At 47.3% G+C, this 17,998-nt stretch overlaps 1 protein-coding gene across 1 annotated transcript in view; it reads left to right on the plus strand.

The window, feature by feature from the left end:
• Positions 1 to 267: 267 nt before the first annotated feature.
• LOC124025801 (IQ motif and SEC7 domain-containing protein 3-like) overlaps positions 268 to 17,998 on the plus strand; it is a gene marked incomplete at its 5' end in the record, with an annotated part of 50,308 nt that continues 32,577 nt past the window's right edge. Inside the window, 3 exons of the mRNA XM_046339128.1 lie at positions 268 to 390; positions 5,075 to 5,241; positions 15,250 to 15,389. Coding sequence (XP_046195084.1) covers positions 268 to 390; positions 5,075 to 5,241; positions 15,250 to 15,389 — 430 coding nt within the window. The remainder of the gene's footprint in view (positions 391 to 5,074; positions 5,242 to 15,249; positions 15,390 to 17,998) is intronic.

A 17,998-nucleotide genomic window follows, 5' to 3' on the forward strand; every position in this document is an offset into this window, starting at 1 on the left:
TCTGTCTCGCCCTATTTCTCTATATCTCACTCCCTTTCTCTACCCTCCTCCTTCCCTCTCTCTTAATGTCTCCCTCTCTCTGTCTCCCTCTCTCTCTCTCTCTCTCTCTCTCTCTCTCTCTCTCTGTCTCCCTCTCTCCTCCCTCTCTCCCTCTCCCTCTCTCCCTCTCTCTCTCTCTCTCTCTCTCCCTCTCTCTCATCTCTTTTCCTTCCCCTCTCTCTCCCTCCCTCTCCTCCTCTCCTCCCTCCTTGTCTTTCTTTCCTGCAGTTGTGTGGTGGATGAGATGGATTTCTCAGGGATGGAGCTGGATGAGGCTCTGAGGAAGTTCCAGGCTCACATCAGAGTCCAGGGAGAGGCCCAGAAGGTGGAGAGACTGATCGAGGCCTTCAGGTGAGCTCCATTATTAAGTCAGTCTGTCTGTCCATCAGTTAGTCAGTCAATCAATGAATCAATCAATCATCGGTGTGTGTGTGTGTGTGTGTGTGTGTGTGTGTGTGTGTGTGTGTGTGTGTGTGTGTGTGTGTGTGTGTGTGTGTGTGTGTGTGTGTGTGTGTGTGTGTGTGTGTGTGTGTGTGTGTGTGTGTGTGTGTGTGTGTGTGTGTGTGTGTGTGTGTGTGTGTGTGTGTGTGTGTGTGTGTGTGTGTGTGTGTGATATTGCTTTGTGAATAATCCCAGGAAGAGTAGCCTTGATGTAGTAATGTGTATGTTAATAAACTCAACTCTAAACTCAACTCATCCTGGACGGGTGTTGGTTTAAGGATGACACTTAAAAACAATTCACATCCAGTAGGATGTCAGGCAGTTGTGATTAGATGAGGTCACTACTGGGACAAACAGAGAGACCTTTGTCTCAGGTATAGAAGGCCTAAAAGGCTGCAACGTTCAAGAGAGTTAAGCTCAACATCAGGCGAAGGCACAGCCCTGTAGTGTCTTTGCCCTGTTGTTGTCCATGGGTGGGCAGGACATTGCCAATAGCACTAAGGTCCATGTGTGTCTGAGCCTAAAACACAGCGCTAGGAGTTTTTTTCAGTTCACGTCTCACTTCACCAGTCAACCTAAATCCCATCCAAACTTTCCAGTTTCTACCTAGCCTGGTTATCCAGCCTGAGTGCTGCACACAGCAGTGTTTCACTGCATTCAGACTGGTTAAATCGGGCTAGTTTAAATCCTCTCTCCATTTAGATGGTTGACCCAGCCTTCCGCTTGGCTAGGTGCTCTGAAACAACAGGCAATCTCAACAGACAGGATCAGTACAACTTCCTGGTTTACGAGTCTTAACGGGTATCCCATTTATGCCACAGCAGCGTTGCTCTGCGCTAACCGGTGTCCTTGAATAACCACTCCATTTACCATATGACCAGCTGTCACAGTTGTCAAGGTGCGTTGCCAACGAGAGTGTTGTTGTCCTTGTGAGCGGGCATGGAGACTGACGGATGGCATTTTGTTTTGGGTACGATTGGCGCAGAGTGCGTGCTGCACAGAGAGGGGCGAAATAAAGAGCGAGGGAAGGAAGGAAGGAGGAGAGGTTTATAAATATCCACTGTTGCATAAACACATCTCTCTGGTCTCCGCCTGCCTCCCCTGCTCCTCCAAACAGAGATGGAGAGAGTGAGGAATAGAAAAGAGAGAGGGGGAGAAAAGGATAGAGAACGAGAGGCAAGAGTCTGAGACAGAGAGAAAGATGACGGGAGGGAGGGAGACAGACTTCAAAGAGAGTGAGGGGATAGCGAGAGGCTTAAAGAATGAACGAGAGAGACGGATAGAGGTAAAGGATGACTGTAAACAGAAGGAAAGGCAGGTGGCAGGGAAATGAGAGCGAGAGGGAGGAAAGGGGGGGAGAGAATGTGTGAAGAAACACAAGTCAGGAGAAAATAAACACCTGGCAGCTTCTGTAGCTTGGTGTGTGTCAGCTAATAATGAACCCAACACACTGGCAGTTTCTGAGGCCAGAGAGAGAGAGAGAGAGACACACACACACACACATGAGATTCCCTTCACTGAAATAGAGTAAGGGGAGGGAATATAGGGTTTCTCTTTCTAGGGCTATCTGCTATTTCACTCTTTCTGGTAGAATAGTAAAGAGAAATGTATAGAACTGAGACTTTATTATTAAGAAGAAAAAGCTATTGATTGGCTGCAAAACCTTCCTTAAAGTCTAAGCCCAGTCTCGATGGTACAACTGCAAACCATAGAGTATATGGCTTAAGATAAGGTATTTTTCAGGTAAAAAGTCTAGTCTCCATTAGATGATGCAGAATCAGTGGGGATGAACCCCCAAATGGCAACTCTATTCCTACATAGCTAGTCCACTACCTGTGTGTATTCCTAGCCCACTGAGACGTAGATTCCAATCATGCAGCTCAGTGGTCACATGACTCCGGAGGAAGGCCGGGCCAGCCTACCTGGAAACCATAACCAGAATTAATATGGAATTACACTTTACGCTCCAGTAGAGGCCCTATGGGGTCTCACACACACACACCCGTTGAAATAATAGATTGATTCATTAACAAAGGAAGCTCCCCTGTGGAATCTCACGCAATACTACAGTAAATAAATGTATTCCATAAAAGATTTGAATTGGTTGCCAATGCAGAGGAGAGCATAGCGTGACAATATGGTAGTGTCCTGAATAGCACCCTGTTCCCTATTTAATAGCACCCTGTTCCCTATTTAGTGCACAAATTTTGACCAGGGCCCTCAAAGTAGGGCCCCTATGTTAGGAATAGTGTTCCATTTGGTATGCACGGTATGATGAATACAGTACACCATTATCACTGAGAGAGTATGTCTGCATTGTGACACACTGTAGCTTGCAGTGCAGTCGCCCCACTGGGCACAGACCTCAGTTCAACTTCTAGTTTGGATTTACATTTGATTGAGTTGTCAACTAAAGTGAATTAAACAGGAAATCAACAAAACATGTCATCCTGTCATTGGATTTAGGTTCAAAGTTTGATGAAAAAAAGACAAGGACTTTTTGCAAATACAATCCGTTTTGTTGATTCAACGTCATCTCACATCAAATTTTATTCTGGTTGAAATTATGTGGAAACAACATTGATTCAACCAGTTTTTGCCCATAATGTCATGTAAATGGTAGTCTGGAGAGCTCTGGTTTTCACTGTAGAGGATTCTAAATCAACCTCTTTACTCTATGGACATAGGCTGCTATCTGTTCTAACATGGACAGGCCCTTATGTTTCATCCTCTTACAACACCCCCAAGCAGATAGAATGGCTGTCCTAGCATAGACACACACACACACACACACACACACACACACACACACACACACACACACACACACACACACACACACACACACACACACACACACACACACACACACACACACACACACACACACACACACACTCAGGTGTCTCTGCCAGTTAGATTGACGAGGGTTGTTTGGTGCGTGGAGCTGCTAGGCCAGCTGTATTTCGCTCTCCTGCCATGCCTCCTCTCAGATCTCAGGGTGTTCTCTGGGACCTCCATCAGCCATGTGTCATCTTTACTGCAGAGGTGCCCAGGCAGGGATATTTCTGCTGTCTAACCCACAGTGCACAGCGTAAATACACTACTGTACTAGTTATGTAGCACTTTGTGACAACTGCTGACAAAACAGGCCTTTTAAAATACATTTTATTAATTGATTTGACTACTGTCGTTCTGTCTGTCTTTCTGTCTGATGGTTGGCCAGGTTCTTTGTGGTAGCTAGGGACATCTTATCTGTATATTCTAGAGAGTAGGGACTTCATCTTATCTGTATATTCTAGGGAGTAGGGACTTCATCTTATCTGTATATTCTAGAGAGTAGGGACTTCATCTTATCTGTATATTCTAGGGAGTAGGGACTTCATCTTATCTGTATATTCTAGGGAGTAGGGACTTCATCTTATCTGTATATTCTAGGGAGTAGGGACTTCATCTTATCTGTATATTCTAGGGAGTAGGGACTTCATCTTATCTGTATATTCTAGAGAGTAGGGACTTCATCTTATCTGTATATTCTAGAGAGTAGGGACTTCATCTTATCTGTATATTCTAGGGAGTAGGGACTTCATCTTATCTGTATATTCTAGGAGTAGGGACTTCATCTTATCTGTATATTCTAGGGAGTAGGGACTTCATCTTATCTGTATATTCTAGGGAGTAGGGACTTCATCTTATCTGTATATTCTAGGGAGTAGGGACTTCATCTTATCTGTATATTCTAGGGAGTAGGGACTTCATCTTATCTGTATATTCTAGGGAGTAGGGACTTCATCTTATCTGTATATCTAGGAGTAGGGACTTCATCTTATCTGTATATTCTAGGGAGTAGGGACTTCATCTTATCTGTATATTCTAGGGAGTAGGGACTTCATCTTATCTGTATATTCTAGGGAGTAGGGACTTCATCTTATCTGTATATTCTAGGGAGTAGGGACTTCATCTTATCTGTATATTCTAGGAGTAGGGACTTCATCTTATCTGTATATTCTAGGGAGTAGGGACTTCATCTTATCTGTATATTCTAGGGTAGGGACTTCATCTTATCTGTATATCTAGGGAGTAGGGACTTCATCTTATCTGTATATTCTAGGAGTAGGGACTTCATCTTATCTGTATATTCTAGGGAGTAGGGACTTCATCTTATCTGTATATTCTAGGGAGTAGGGACTTCAGATCTGTATATTCTAGGAGGGGACTTCATCTTATCTGTATATTCTAGGGAGTAGGGACTTCATCTTATCTGTATATTCTAGGGAGTAGGGACTTCATCTTATCTGTATATTCTAGGAGTAGGGACTTCATCTTATCTGTATATTCTAGGGAGTAGGGACTTCATCTTATCTGTATATTCTAGAGAGTAGGGACTTCATCTATCTGTATATTCTAGGGAGTAGGGACTTCATCTTATCTGTATATTCTAGGGAGTAGGGACTTCATCTTATCTGTATATTCTAGTTTCATTTATCTGTATATTCTAGGAGTAGTTCATCTGTCTCATGGGTTTTTACTAACCCCCTCTCTCCCTCCTGTCCCCCTGTCCCATCTCCTGTCCCCCTGCCCCCACCCTCTCCAGTCAGCGGTACTGCATGTGTAACCCGGACGTGGTGCAGCAGTTCCACAACCCCGACACCATTTTCATCCTGGCCTTCGCTATCATCCTCCTCAACACAGACATGTACTCACCCAACATCAAGCCTGACCGCAAGATGATGCTGGAGGACTTCATACGCAACCTCCGAGGTGAGGCAATATTTTATAGAGTCTGTTGGAGCGGTAGATGAGAAGGAGGGGGAGGATGGGAGTAGGGGAGGGGAACAGGGTAAGTAATAGTTATTTACTACCTACTTTATACTAGTTAGTTAGTTACTAGTTAGTTAGTAGTTAGTTAGTTACCAGTTAGTTTTTTACTAGTTATTTATTTACTAGTTCATTTGTTCATTTGTTACTTGTTAGTTAGTTACTACTAACACCCTATAACACCCTAAGTGCATATAGCATCTACATAGTGTAGCCTTTCACAGAGGCCACTAAATCTTGAATCTACAGTGACAGGATATTCAACCTATCATGTCGTCGCAATGATCTGTCTGCGTTTCAAATATCTGTGTAACAAGAGAAGACGGCTAAAGTCCCAATCCATTTTCCCTAACAGTTAACTTACTCTAATTCAAATCACTGCGTCCCAAATGGCACCCTGTTCTCTACATAATGCACTACCTTTGACCAGGGCCCAAGGCACCCTATTCCCTAACCAGGGCCCAAGGCACCCTATTCCCTAACCAGGGCCCAAGGCACCCTATTCCCTAACCAGGGCCCATGGCACCCTATTCCCTAACCAGGGCCCATGGCACCCTATTCCCTAACCAGGGCCCAAGGCACCCTATTCCCTAACCAGGGCCCATGGCACTCTATTCCCGAACCAGGGCCATGGCACCCTATTCCATAACCAGGGCCCAAGGCACACTATTCCCTAACCAGGGCCCATGGCACCCTATTCCCTAACCAGGGCCATGGCACCCTATTCCCTAACCAGGGCCATGGCACCCTATTCCCTAACCAGGGCCCATGGCACCCTATTCCCTATGGGTCCTGGTCAAAAGTAGTGCACTATATAAGGAATAGGGTGCCATTTGCGATGCAGGCCTTGTGTCGTTGGTAATATAGAGCTGCATCATAGTTTTCCTCTGCCAGGGAAGGATCCATCAGGACTGTGGGATCAATATGGTACAACTTTAATGGATTCATCTGGACGGCGCCTCACAATTAAATGAAGTTGGAAAATCAATTGCCACGATGCTTGGCTTTCTTCCTCTGTTTGTGTCCTCTCTCTCTCTCTCTCTCCCTCTCTTTCGATCTCTCTCTCTCTCTCTGACTGTCTCTTTCTCGTTCCCTTTCTCTCTCTTTCTATCTTTCAGCCCTCTCTCTCTTACTGTATCTTTCCCAATCTCCCCCTGTCTCCCTCCCTCCTCCTTCCCCCTCTCTCACTCTATATTTTAAGCTAATTGAGTAGTTGGAAGAACACAGTTAAGAGATTGAATCGGATGTTAATTCAATGAATAACAGAGGAGCGCTCACTTACTCAATTACACTGGACCAGAAATGTCAAAAACATTCTGCAATGTCTAACCTGATATGTAGACACTGAATAGAATTAGTATAATGACTTGTATTGTATCCTAGAAACCATTCCATATATATATATATAAATGCCTTACTTTTGATGTATCAAAATATGACAGTGTTCACATAATTAGTATAACTCTTGATGTATTTAGTAGTACCGCTGTTGCACATATAATTAGTTTAATGACTTACATTCAAATCAAATCAAATGTATTTATATAGCCCTTCGTACGTCAGCTGATATCTCAAAGGGCTGTACAGAAACCCAGCCTAAAACCCCAAATAGCAAGCAATGCAGGTGTAGAAGCACGGTGGCTGGGAAAAACTCCCTAGAAAGGCCAAAACCTAGGAAGAAACCTAGAGAGGAACCAGGCTATGTGGGGTGGCCAGTCCTCTTCTGGCTGTGCCGGGTGGAGATTATAACAGAACATGGCCAAGATGTTCAAATGTTCATAAATGACCAGCATAGTCGAATAATAGTAAGGCAGAACAGTTGAAACTGGAGCAGCAGCATGGCCAGGTGGACTGGGGACAGCAAGGAGTCATCATGTCAGGTAGTCCTGGGGCATGGTCCTAGGGCTCAGGCCCTGAGAGAGAGAAAGAAAGAAGGAGAGAATTAGAGAACACACACTTAAGATTCACACAGAACACCAAATAGGACAGGAGAAGTACTCCAGATATAACAAACTGACCCTAGCCCCCCGACACAAACTACTGCAGCATAAATACTGGAGGCTGAGACAGGAGGGGTCAGGAGACACTGTGGCCCCATCCGAGGACACCCCCGGACAGGGCCAAACAGCAAGTATATAACCCCACCCACTTTGTCAAAGCACAGCCCCCACACCACTAGAGGGATATCTTCAACCACCAACTTACCATGCTGAGACAAGGCCGAGTATAGCCCACAAAGATCTCCGCCACGGCACAACCCAAGGGGGGCGCCAACCCAGACAGGATGACCACAACAGTGAATCAACCCACTCAGGTGACGCACCCCCTCCAAGGACGGCATGAGAGAGCCCCAGTAAGCCAGTGACTCAGCCCCTGTAATAGGATTAGAGGCAGAGAATCCCAGTGGAAAGAGGGGAACCGGCCAGGCAGAGACAGCAAGGGCAGTTCGTTGCTCCAGAGCCTTTCCGTTCACCTTCCCACTCCTGGGCCAGACTACACTCAATCATATGACCCACTGAAGAGATGAGTCTTCAGTAAAGACTTAAAGGTTGAGACCGAGTTTGCGTCTCTGACATGGGTAGGCAGACCGTTCCATAAAAATGGAGCTCTATAGGAGAAAGCCCTGCCTCCAGCTGTTTGCTTAGAAATTCTAGGGACAATTAGGAGGCCTGCGTCTTGTGACCGTAGTGTACGTGTAGGTATGTACGGCAGGACCAAATCAGAGAGGTAGGTAGGAGCAAGCCCATGTAATGCTTTGTAGGTTAGCAGTAAAACCTTGAAATCAGCCCTTGCTTTGACAGGAAGCCAGTGTAGAGAGGCTAGCACTGGAGTAATATGATCAAATGTTTTGTATTCAAGAAACATCTCCATATACAGTATACATGTCTTACTGTTAATCTATCTAATTGTACTGTAGTGAAGTCTCTTTAGAGTACGGACCAAAGGACCTAGCACATGGTCCATGCTGGTCCTGGATCAAAGAGCATATCACAGGGGTGGTCCATGCTGGTTCTGGATCAAAGATCAAAGAGGGGTGGTCTATATCAAAGAGCCTAGGGGGTGGTCCATGCTGGTTCTGGATCAAAGAGCATAGCACAGGGGTGGTCCATGCTGGTTCTGGATCAAAGAGCCTAGCTAGAGGTGGGCCATGCTGGTCCTGGATCAGAGAGCCTAGCTTGGGGTGGGCCATGCTGGTTCTGGATCAGAGAGCCGAGCTAGGGGTGGTCCATGCTGGTCATGGATCAGAGAGACTAGCTAGGGGTGGTCCATGCTGGTTCTGGATCAAAGAGCCTAGCACAGGGATTGGACATGCTGGTTCTGGATCAAAGAGCCTAGCACAGGGGTGGTCCATGCTGATTCTGGATCAAAGAGCCTAGCACAGGGGTGGTCCATGCTGGTCCCGGATCAGAGAGCCTAGCTAGGGGTGGTCCATGCTGGTCCCGGATCAGAGAGCCTAGCTAGGGGTGGTCCATGCTGGTCCTGGATCAGAGAGCCCAGCTTGGGGTGGTCCATGCTGGTCCTGGATCAGAGAGCCTAGCTAGGGGTGGTCCATGCTGGTCCTGGATCAGAGAGCCTAGCTAGGGGTGGTCCATGCTGGTCCTGGATCAGAGAGCCTAGCTAGGTGTGGTCCATGCTGGTCCCAGTACTGAATAATAACTACAGTAGTCTAGCAGGGGTGGGAGAGAATACATAAAATATGATAAAACAGGTGAAAGCACCGTAAGCAGAACTCTCCCTCCCTCCCTATCTCCCTATCTCCCTCTCCCTCTCTCTCTCTCTTTCTCCCCCTCTCCCTCTCTCTCTCTCACACCCCCCCCCCAAACACACACCCTGCTCCTCTTCCTCCCACTGTGCTGACTCCATAATGTGGAGTGATGCCTCAGCATATCCAAGAGTGCATCTGTGTCATTGCCCTGACGAGTGTCTCCATTTGCCGAAATTATTCCCGACCTATCAGCCTCATTGGCTCCTCAGTGAACCACCCTGGCTATAATGGGGTATATCTAGAGGGAAGCCTCACGGCCAAATTATACAGCATGTTCTTCCCAGTCCCCAGTTGATATGTTCCCCCCCAGTCCCCAGTTGATATGTTCCCCCCAGTCCCCAGTTGATATGTTCCCCCCAGTCCCCAGTTGATATGTTCCCCCAGTCCCAGTTGATATGTTCCCCCCCCAGTCCCCAGTTGATATGTTCCCCCCAGTCCCCAGTTGATATGTTCCCCCAGTCCCCAGTTGATATGTTCCCCCAGTCCCCAGTTGATATGTTCCCCCAGTCCCCAGTTGATATGTTCCCCCCAGTCCCAGTCCCCCCCAGTCCCCAGTTGATATGTTCCCCCCAGTTGATATGTTCCCCCCAGTCCCCCCAGTTGATATGTTCCCCCAGTCCCCATGTCCCCAGTTGATATGTTCCCCCCAGTCCCCAGTTGATATGTTCCCCCCAGTCCCCAGTTGATATGTTCCCCCCAGTCCCCAGTTGATATGTTCCCCCCCCAGTCCCCAGTTGATATGTTCCCCCCAGTCCCCAGTTGATATGTTCCCCCCAGTCCCCAGTTGATATGTTCCCCCCAGTCCCCAGTTGATATTTCCCCCCAGTCCCCAGTTGATATGTTCCCCCCCAGTTGATATGTTCCCCCAGTCCCCAGTTGATATGTTCCCCCAGTCCCCAGTTGATATGTTCCCCCAGTCCCCAGTCCCCCCAGTTGATATTTGCCCCCCCATTATTCCCCCCAGTCCCCAGTTCATATAGTGAATGTGGGGGTGTCCCCAGTTGATATGTTCCCCCCCCCAGTCCCCAGTTGATATGTTCCCCCAGTCCCCATGTTCCCCCCAGTCCCCCCCCCCCCCAGTTGATATGTTCCCCCCCAGTCCCCAGTTGATATGTTCCCCCCAGTCCCCATTGTATCCCCCAGTCCCCAGTTGATATGTTCCCCCCAGTCCCAGTTGATATGTTCCCCCCAGTCCCCATGTTCCCCCCAGTCCCCAGTGTTTTAAGTCCCCATGTTCCCCCCAGTCCCCAGTTGATATGTTCCCCCCACGTTGGGTTCCAGGTATGTTCCCCCAATCAGCAGCCTGATGTCCCCCCTGGAGAGGTAATGCGCAGTATACGTGCAACAGTCATATGAGTCCCCAGTTGATATGTTCCCCCAGTCCCAGGATAATCAGCAGCCTGATATGGAGAGGGAGTATACGTGACAACATCAAGAGGAGTTTATTTTTGTAATGAATTAATTGAACATTTGCTTCTGTCATTATTTTAATAGAATGTATGTGTGTGGAGGGTTGTGTGGTGTGTGTCCATGCCTGTGTGTGTGATGTTGTGTGGTGTGTGCCTGTGTGTGTGTGTTGAGAGTTGATGTGTGTTTGATGGTGTGCTTTGAATGAGTGTGTTTGTTTGTGCTCTGTGATCATTACTGAGATACAGTATGAGTGTGTGTGTTTGGTTGTGCTCTGTGGTAGGGACTGTGTGTGTGTGTGCTTGGTTGTGCTCTATGATAGGGACTGAGTGTGTGTGTGTGTTTATGCGCTGTGCCCATCGTGGTGTGTTTTGTTCTCGAAGCTCCACTGAGGTGAATACACCCATACAAACAAAAACACGCACAGACTCAGGTCACCCATGTACACACACCCAGAACCCACACACATCAGCAGAAAGACTGCCTGAATGTAGTCTGTTTACCAGATATCCAGTGGAGAGAAAAGAGAAATGTTTACAGTAGCTTACAGATTACAGTAGTTTACAGTAGCTTACAATAGTTTACAGTAGCTTAAAATAGTTTACAGTACACACCATATAAAACCCACATCACAGCACAGTTGTTTACAGTACAAAATACCCATTACAATAGTTTAATACTAATAAGTGGCAGAGCAATTTTACAGTCAACTTACATACACAGAAGAACAGTCATCAACATAGCTTTGCAATAATCTGGGCTATTTTACTAGTGGGTGACAGTAGGTAAAATAGTTTACAGTAGTTTACAATGTTTACAGTAGCTTAAAAATAGTTTACAGTAGTTTACAGGCTTCATGTCATTAGTACACCCTTGTCAATATCTGTTACATGGGTTTACAACTTGTAACCTACTAAAATGTGCCATCTGTTTTCTGGCAGAAATGGCGTAGTGTGTCTAATGAACTGTCAATGATGGAGTGCATTTAACAAGATATGAGGTTTACAGGGACTAAAGCATGGAATGAGTGCGAAGAGAGTGAAAAAAGATCAATCTTAGCTGTGGTCAGGCCTGCCGGTGTCTTACTGTGATGGTTTGTTGGTTTGTTTGTGTAAAGCTGTCAAATCCCCAATGTTGTACTAATCCATGCGATGTGTGCTGTACAGAAACCCAGCCAAAAACAACCACGGGCATCTAAAGGGATCAACCCATGATTGAGTGTAAATACTGTGTATAAACTACAAACGCTGAAAACAAACAAACATTCCCAGACAGCACATCAAACTGTGCGCGCACCCAAGAGTTCTAAACAGCTGATGGCTCTGTTTATGTCCTTCCTTAGGTGTGGATGATGGAGCTGACATCCCCAGAGACATGGTGGTGGGCATCTATGCAGATTTCGCCACATGTGTTTTGTGTAAATGTGAACAAAAACCACGAACCACAAACAATGCACCGGGGGCAGATGTAGGGGATAACCAAGGAGTGTGATGTGAGTCCAGGTGTGTCATGAGGCTGCAGGTGTGCGAGACGTGGTGGTGACAGGTATGCAGGATAATCAGCAGCCCATGATGACCTAGAGGCTGGAGAGGGAGTATACTGACATCCCCAGAGACATATTTTTGGGCATCTATGAGGGGACTAACCCATGGTTTTAATGTGTGTGTGGTGTGGATGTGGAGCTGACATCCCTGAGACATGGTGGTGTTGCATCTATGAGGGGACTAACCCATGTGTGTGTGTTGAGAGTTGATGTCTAGGTGTGTTTGATGGTGAGCTGACATCCCCAGAGACATGGTGGTTTGGCTCTGTGAGGGGACTGAATACATATGAGTGTGTGTGTTTGTTGGCTCTGGATGAGGGAGCTGACATCCCCAGAGACATGGTGGTGGGCATCTATGATAGGGACTAACCCATGGTGTGTGTGTGTGTCTAGGTGTGGATGGTGTGTGTGTGACATCCCCAGAGACATGGTGGTGGGCATCTATGAGGGGACTAACCCATGGTGACTCAAAATGTCTAGGTGTACATGACCCACAAGCTGAACCCATCACCCCAAGAAAGACTACTGAATGCCCCATGGTGTGGGTGTTTCTAGGTGTGGATGCTGGAGCTGACATCCCCAGAGACATGGTGGTGGGCATCTATGAGGGGACTAACCCATGGTGTGTAGCTTGTGTGTGTGTTTACAGTAGGTGTGGATGACAGAGCTGACATCCCCAGAGACATGGTGGTGGGCATCTATGAGGGGACTAACCCATGGTGTGTGTGTGTGTCTAGGTGTGGATGACTGGAGCTGACATCCCCAGAGACATGGTGGTGGGCATCTATGAGGGGACTAACCCATGGTGTGTGTGTGTGTCTAGGTGTGGATGACGGAGCTGACATCCCCAGAGACATGGTGGTGGGCATCTATGAGGGGACTAACCCATGGTGTGTGTGTGTGTCTAGGTGTGGATGACGGAGCTGACATCCCCAGAGACATGGTGGTGGGCATCTATGAGGGGACTAACCCATGGTGTGTGTGTGTGTCTAGGTGTGGATGACGGAGCTGACATCCCCAGAGACATGGTGGTGGGCATCTATGAGGGGACTAACCCATGGTGTGTGTGTGTGTGTCTAGGTGTGGATGACGGAGCTGACATCCCCAGAGACATGGTGGTGGGCATCTATGAGGGGACTAACCCATGGTGTGTGTGTGTGTGTGTCTAGGTGTGGATGACGGAGCTGACATCCCCAGAGACATGGTGGTGGGCATCTATGAGGGGACTAACCCATGGTGTGTGTGTGTGTCTAGGTGTGGATGACGGAGCTGACATCCCCAGAGACATGGTGGTGGGCATCTATGAGGGGACTAACCCATGGTGTGTGTGTGTGTCTAGGTGTGGATGACGGAGCTGACATCCCCAGAGACATGGTGGTGGGCATCTATGAGGGGACTAACCCATGGTGTGTGTGTGTGTGTCTAGGTGTGGATGACGGAGCTGACATCCCCAGAGACATGGTGGTGGGCATCTATGAGGGGACTAACCCATGGTGTGTGTGTGTGTCTAGGTGTGGATGACGGAGCTGACATCCCCAGAGACATGGTGGTGGGCATCTATGAGGGGACTAACCCATGGTGTGTGTGTGTGTGTCTAGGTGTGGATGACGGAGCTGACATCCCCAGAGACATGGTGGTGGGCATCTATGAGGGGACTAACCCATGGTGTGTGTGTGTGTCTAGGTGTGGATGACGGAGCTGACATCCCCAGAGACATGGTGGTGGGCATCTATGAGGGGACTAACCCATGGTGTGTGTGTGTGTCTAGGTGTGGATGACGGAGCTGACATCCCCAGAGACATGGTGGTGGGCATCTATGAGGGGACTAACCCATGGTGTGTGTGTGTGTCTAGGTGTGGATGACGGAGCTGACATCCCCAGAGACATGGTGGTGGGCATCTATAACCCATGGTGTGTGTGTGTGTCTAGGTGGGACTAACCCATGGTGTGTGTGTGTGTCTAGGTGTGGATGGAGCTGACATCCCCAGAGACATGGTGGTGGGCATCTATGAGGGGACTAACCCATGGTGTGTGTGTGTGTCTAGGTGTGGATGACGGAGCTGACATCCCCAGAGACATGGTGGTGGGCATCTATGAGGGGACTAACCCATGGTGTGTGTGTGTGTCTAGGTGTGGATGACGGAGCTGACATCCCCAGAGACATGGTGGTGGGCATCTATGAGGGGACTAACCCATGGTGTGTGTGTGTGTCTAGGTGTGGATGACGGAGCTGACATCCCCAGAGACATGGTGGTGGGCATCTATGAGGGGACTAACCCATGGTGTGTGTGTGTGTCTAGGTGTGGATGACGGAGCTGACATCCCCAGAGACATGGTGGTGGGCATCTATGAGGGGACTAACCCATGGTGTGTGTGTGTGTCTAGGTGTGGATGACGGAGCTGACATCCCCAGAGACATGGTGGTGGGCATCTATGAGGGGACTAACCCATGGTGTGTGTGTGTGTCTAGGTGTGGATGACGGAGCTGACATCCCCAGAGACATGGTGGTGGGCATCTATGAGGGGACTAACCCATGGTGTGTGTGTGTGTCTAGGTGTGGATGACGGAGCTGACATCCCCAGAGACATGGTGGTGGGCATCTATGAGGGGACTAACCCATGGTGTGTGTGTGTGTCTAGGTGTGGATGACGGAGCTGACATCCCCAGAGACATGGTGGTGGGCATCTATGAGGGGACTAACCCATGGTGTGTGTGTGTGTCTAGGTGTGGATGACGGAGCTGACATCCCCAGAGACATGGTGGTGGGCATCTATGAGGGGACTAACCCATGGTGTGTGTGTGTGTCTAGGTGTGGATGACGGAGCTGACATCCCCAGAGACATGGTGGTGGGCATCTATGAGGGGACTAACCCATGGTGTGTGTGTGTGTCTAGGTGTGGATGACGGAGCTGACATCCCCAGAGACATGGTGGTGGGCATCTATGAGGGGACTAACCCATGGTGTGTGTGTGTGTCTAGGTGTGGATGACGGAGCTGACATCCCCAGAGACATGGTGGTGGGCATCTATGAGGGGACTAACCCATGGTGTGTGTGTGTGTCTAGGTGTGGATGACGGAGCTGACATCCCCAGAGACATGGTGGTGGGCATCTATGAGGGGACTAACCCATGGTGTGTGTGTGTGTCTAGGTGTGGATGACGGAGCTGACATCCCCAGAGACATGGTGGTGGGCATCTATGAGGGGACTAACCCATGGTGTGTGTGTGTGTCTAGGTGTGGATGACGGAGCTGACATCCCCAGAGACATGGTGGTGGGCATCTATGAGAGGATCCAACAGAGAGAGCTGCGCTCCAATGAAGACCACGTCACCTATGTCACCAAGGTGGAGCAGTCCATTGTGGGCATGAAGACAGTAAGGACACATTAACGCTTGTTCGGGACTAGTGACATTATTTGTTTGGGGGGGGGACAATCAGAATATACATTTCTGATGTCTGAATGGACAAGTCAAATAAATCACACAAAAATCTCAATGTCAAACAATTACTCCGATCAGAGTTGGATCAGAGTGTCCTCCGGATGCGTTGTAGTGTGCACTGTTCTCCCAATCTCTGCAGAGTGCATCGGAGTGGAATTGTATTGCATTGACAGGCACGAGCGTTCTTTCAATCACCTGCACCGATCCCCATGTAGCCGCGTGTGCACACACAGATGCAAGCGCACGCACACAACGTAAGACCAATCTATCAATGTTTACTTGGTGACAGAAGCCACTCAGTCATCCTATAGCTTGCAATTTATCATTGACAGACACTTACAATACATCTGAAAACAATAAGAAGTGTTTGAGCTGTTTTGGTCACTCAAGAGCAAGGTTGATTTAGTTTGAGAACATACCCTGTGCAACAAGTTAGCCCAAGAGTGTCAAACTCATTCCACAGAGTGCCTAGTGTCTGAGGGCTTTCAATGAAGACCTAGACAACCAGGGGAGGGGAGTTCTTTACTAAGTAGTGACCTTAATTCATCAGTCACGTACAAGAGAGGAGTCAAAACCCGCAGACGTTGGACCCTCCGTGGAATGTTAGCCCATCAAGGTATATCTATCTAGTTCAACAGTCATGTCGTTTTCCAGTTGGCTCAGATGGTTACACCGCAGTTGGCTCAGATGGTTACAAATCAGCGACTCACGTGCGCCATCATGCGCCACCGTGCACAAATAGATTATTTTCCCCCTACACCAAACGCGATCACAACACAGAGGTTGAAATATCAAACCAAACTCTGAACCAATTATATTAACAGGTCGAAAAGCATTAAACAGTTATGGCAATTTAGCTAGCTAGCATGTAGTTGCTAGCTAATTTGTCCTATTTAGCTAGCATGCTGTTTCTAGCTAATTTGTCCTATTTAGCTGGCATGTAGTTACTAGCTAATTTGTCCTATTTAGCTAGCATGTAGTTGCTAGCTAATTTGTCCTATTTAGCTAGCATCCTGTTTCTAGCTAATTTGTCCTATTTAGCTAGCATGTAGTTGCTAGCTAATTTGTCCTATTTAGCTAGCATGCTGTTTCTAGATAATTTTACACCAACAATTAATTCACACATAAAACGGTCAACCGAATCGTTTCTAGTCATCTCTCCTCCTTCCAGGCTTTTTCTTCTTTGGACTTTATTTGGCGATGGGCATCTAACTTTCATAGTTACCATGACGACCGACCGAACTCAGTTCATCTTTCAATCACCCACGTGGGTATAACCAATGAGGAGATGGCACGTGGGTATCTGCTTCTATAAACCAATGAGGAGATGGGAGAGGCAGGGCTTGCACCGCGTTCAGCGTAACAAATAGAACTGACTTCTATTTTAGCGACTGGCAACGCAGACACTCGTTGGCTCGTGCGAGCAGTGTGGGTGCAATAATTGAAAACCATGTATGTTTACATTTATTTTGCAACGCGAGCGTAGTGGTCAGCATGTTAGAGTGTGGTGCTTATGAAACCAAGGTTGTGGGTTCAATTCTCACATGGATCACTGAATGTTTTTGTTACACTGAAGATACAGTACATATTACTCTGTTACACCAAACATTGTTCAACTAAACCGTTACACTGACCTCTGTTACAAGGGAGACCTCAATGGGACTTCCTTGATAAATAAATATGATTTTATCAAAATAAACATGTGTGTTGCCCACACCAATCTTACCTAAAAAGCTTAAAGACTCCTGTTGCGAGTAGCTGGCTAATATAGATAGATTGAGTAATGACCTGAGTTCATGATTGCAGTCCTGATAATGAGCCTTTGCTAATGGTGAAGATGCTAATGGATAAAATGGCTAATGGGCTCTGCTGACAGTGCTGAGAAAAGGTAGTAACAGTGTTCGCTAACAACGCTAATGGAAAAGACTGAAGGACTTTGAAACGGTGTCTTCTTTTACAGTATCTTAGCTGAAAATTATTAAATGATCAAACTACCGCAATGTTCAGTCCATACTGCAGCAACAGGACTCCACAGTACTATACAGTTCATACTACCTCAACAGTACTATACAGTTCATACTACCTCACCAGTACTATACAGTTCATACTACCTCAACAGTACTATACAGTTCATACTACCTCAACAGTACTCCACAGTAATATACAGTTTATACTACCTCGACAGTACTCCACAGTAATATACAGTTCATACTACCTCAACAGTACTCCACAGTACTATACAGTTCATACTACCTCAACAGTACTCCACAATACTATACAGTTCATACTACCTCAACAGTACTCCACAGTACTATTCAGTTCATAATACCTCAACAGTACTCCACAGTAATATACAGTTCATGCTACCTAAACAGTACTATACAGTTTATACTACCTCAACAGTACTCCACAGTACTATACAGTTCATACTACCTCAACAGTACTCCACAGTAATATACAGTTCATACTACCTCAACAGTACTCCACGGTACTATACAGTTCATACTACCTCAACAGGGCTCCACAGTACTGTGCAGTTCATA

Source organism: Oncorhynchus gorbuscha, unplaced genomic scaffold (genome assembly GCF_021184085.1).
Source record: "Oncorhynchus gorbuscha isolate QuinsamMale2020 ecotype Even-year unplaced genomic scaffold, OgorEven_v1.0 Un_scaffold_2453, whole genome shotgun sequence".
Lineage (NCBI taxonomy): Eukaryota > Metazoa > Chordata > Actinopteri > Salmoniformes > Salmonidae > Oncorhynchus > Oncorhynchus gorbuscha.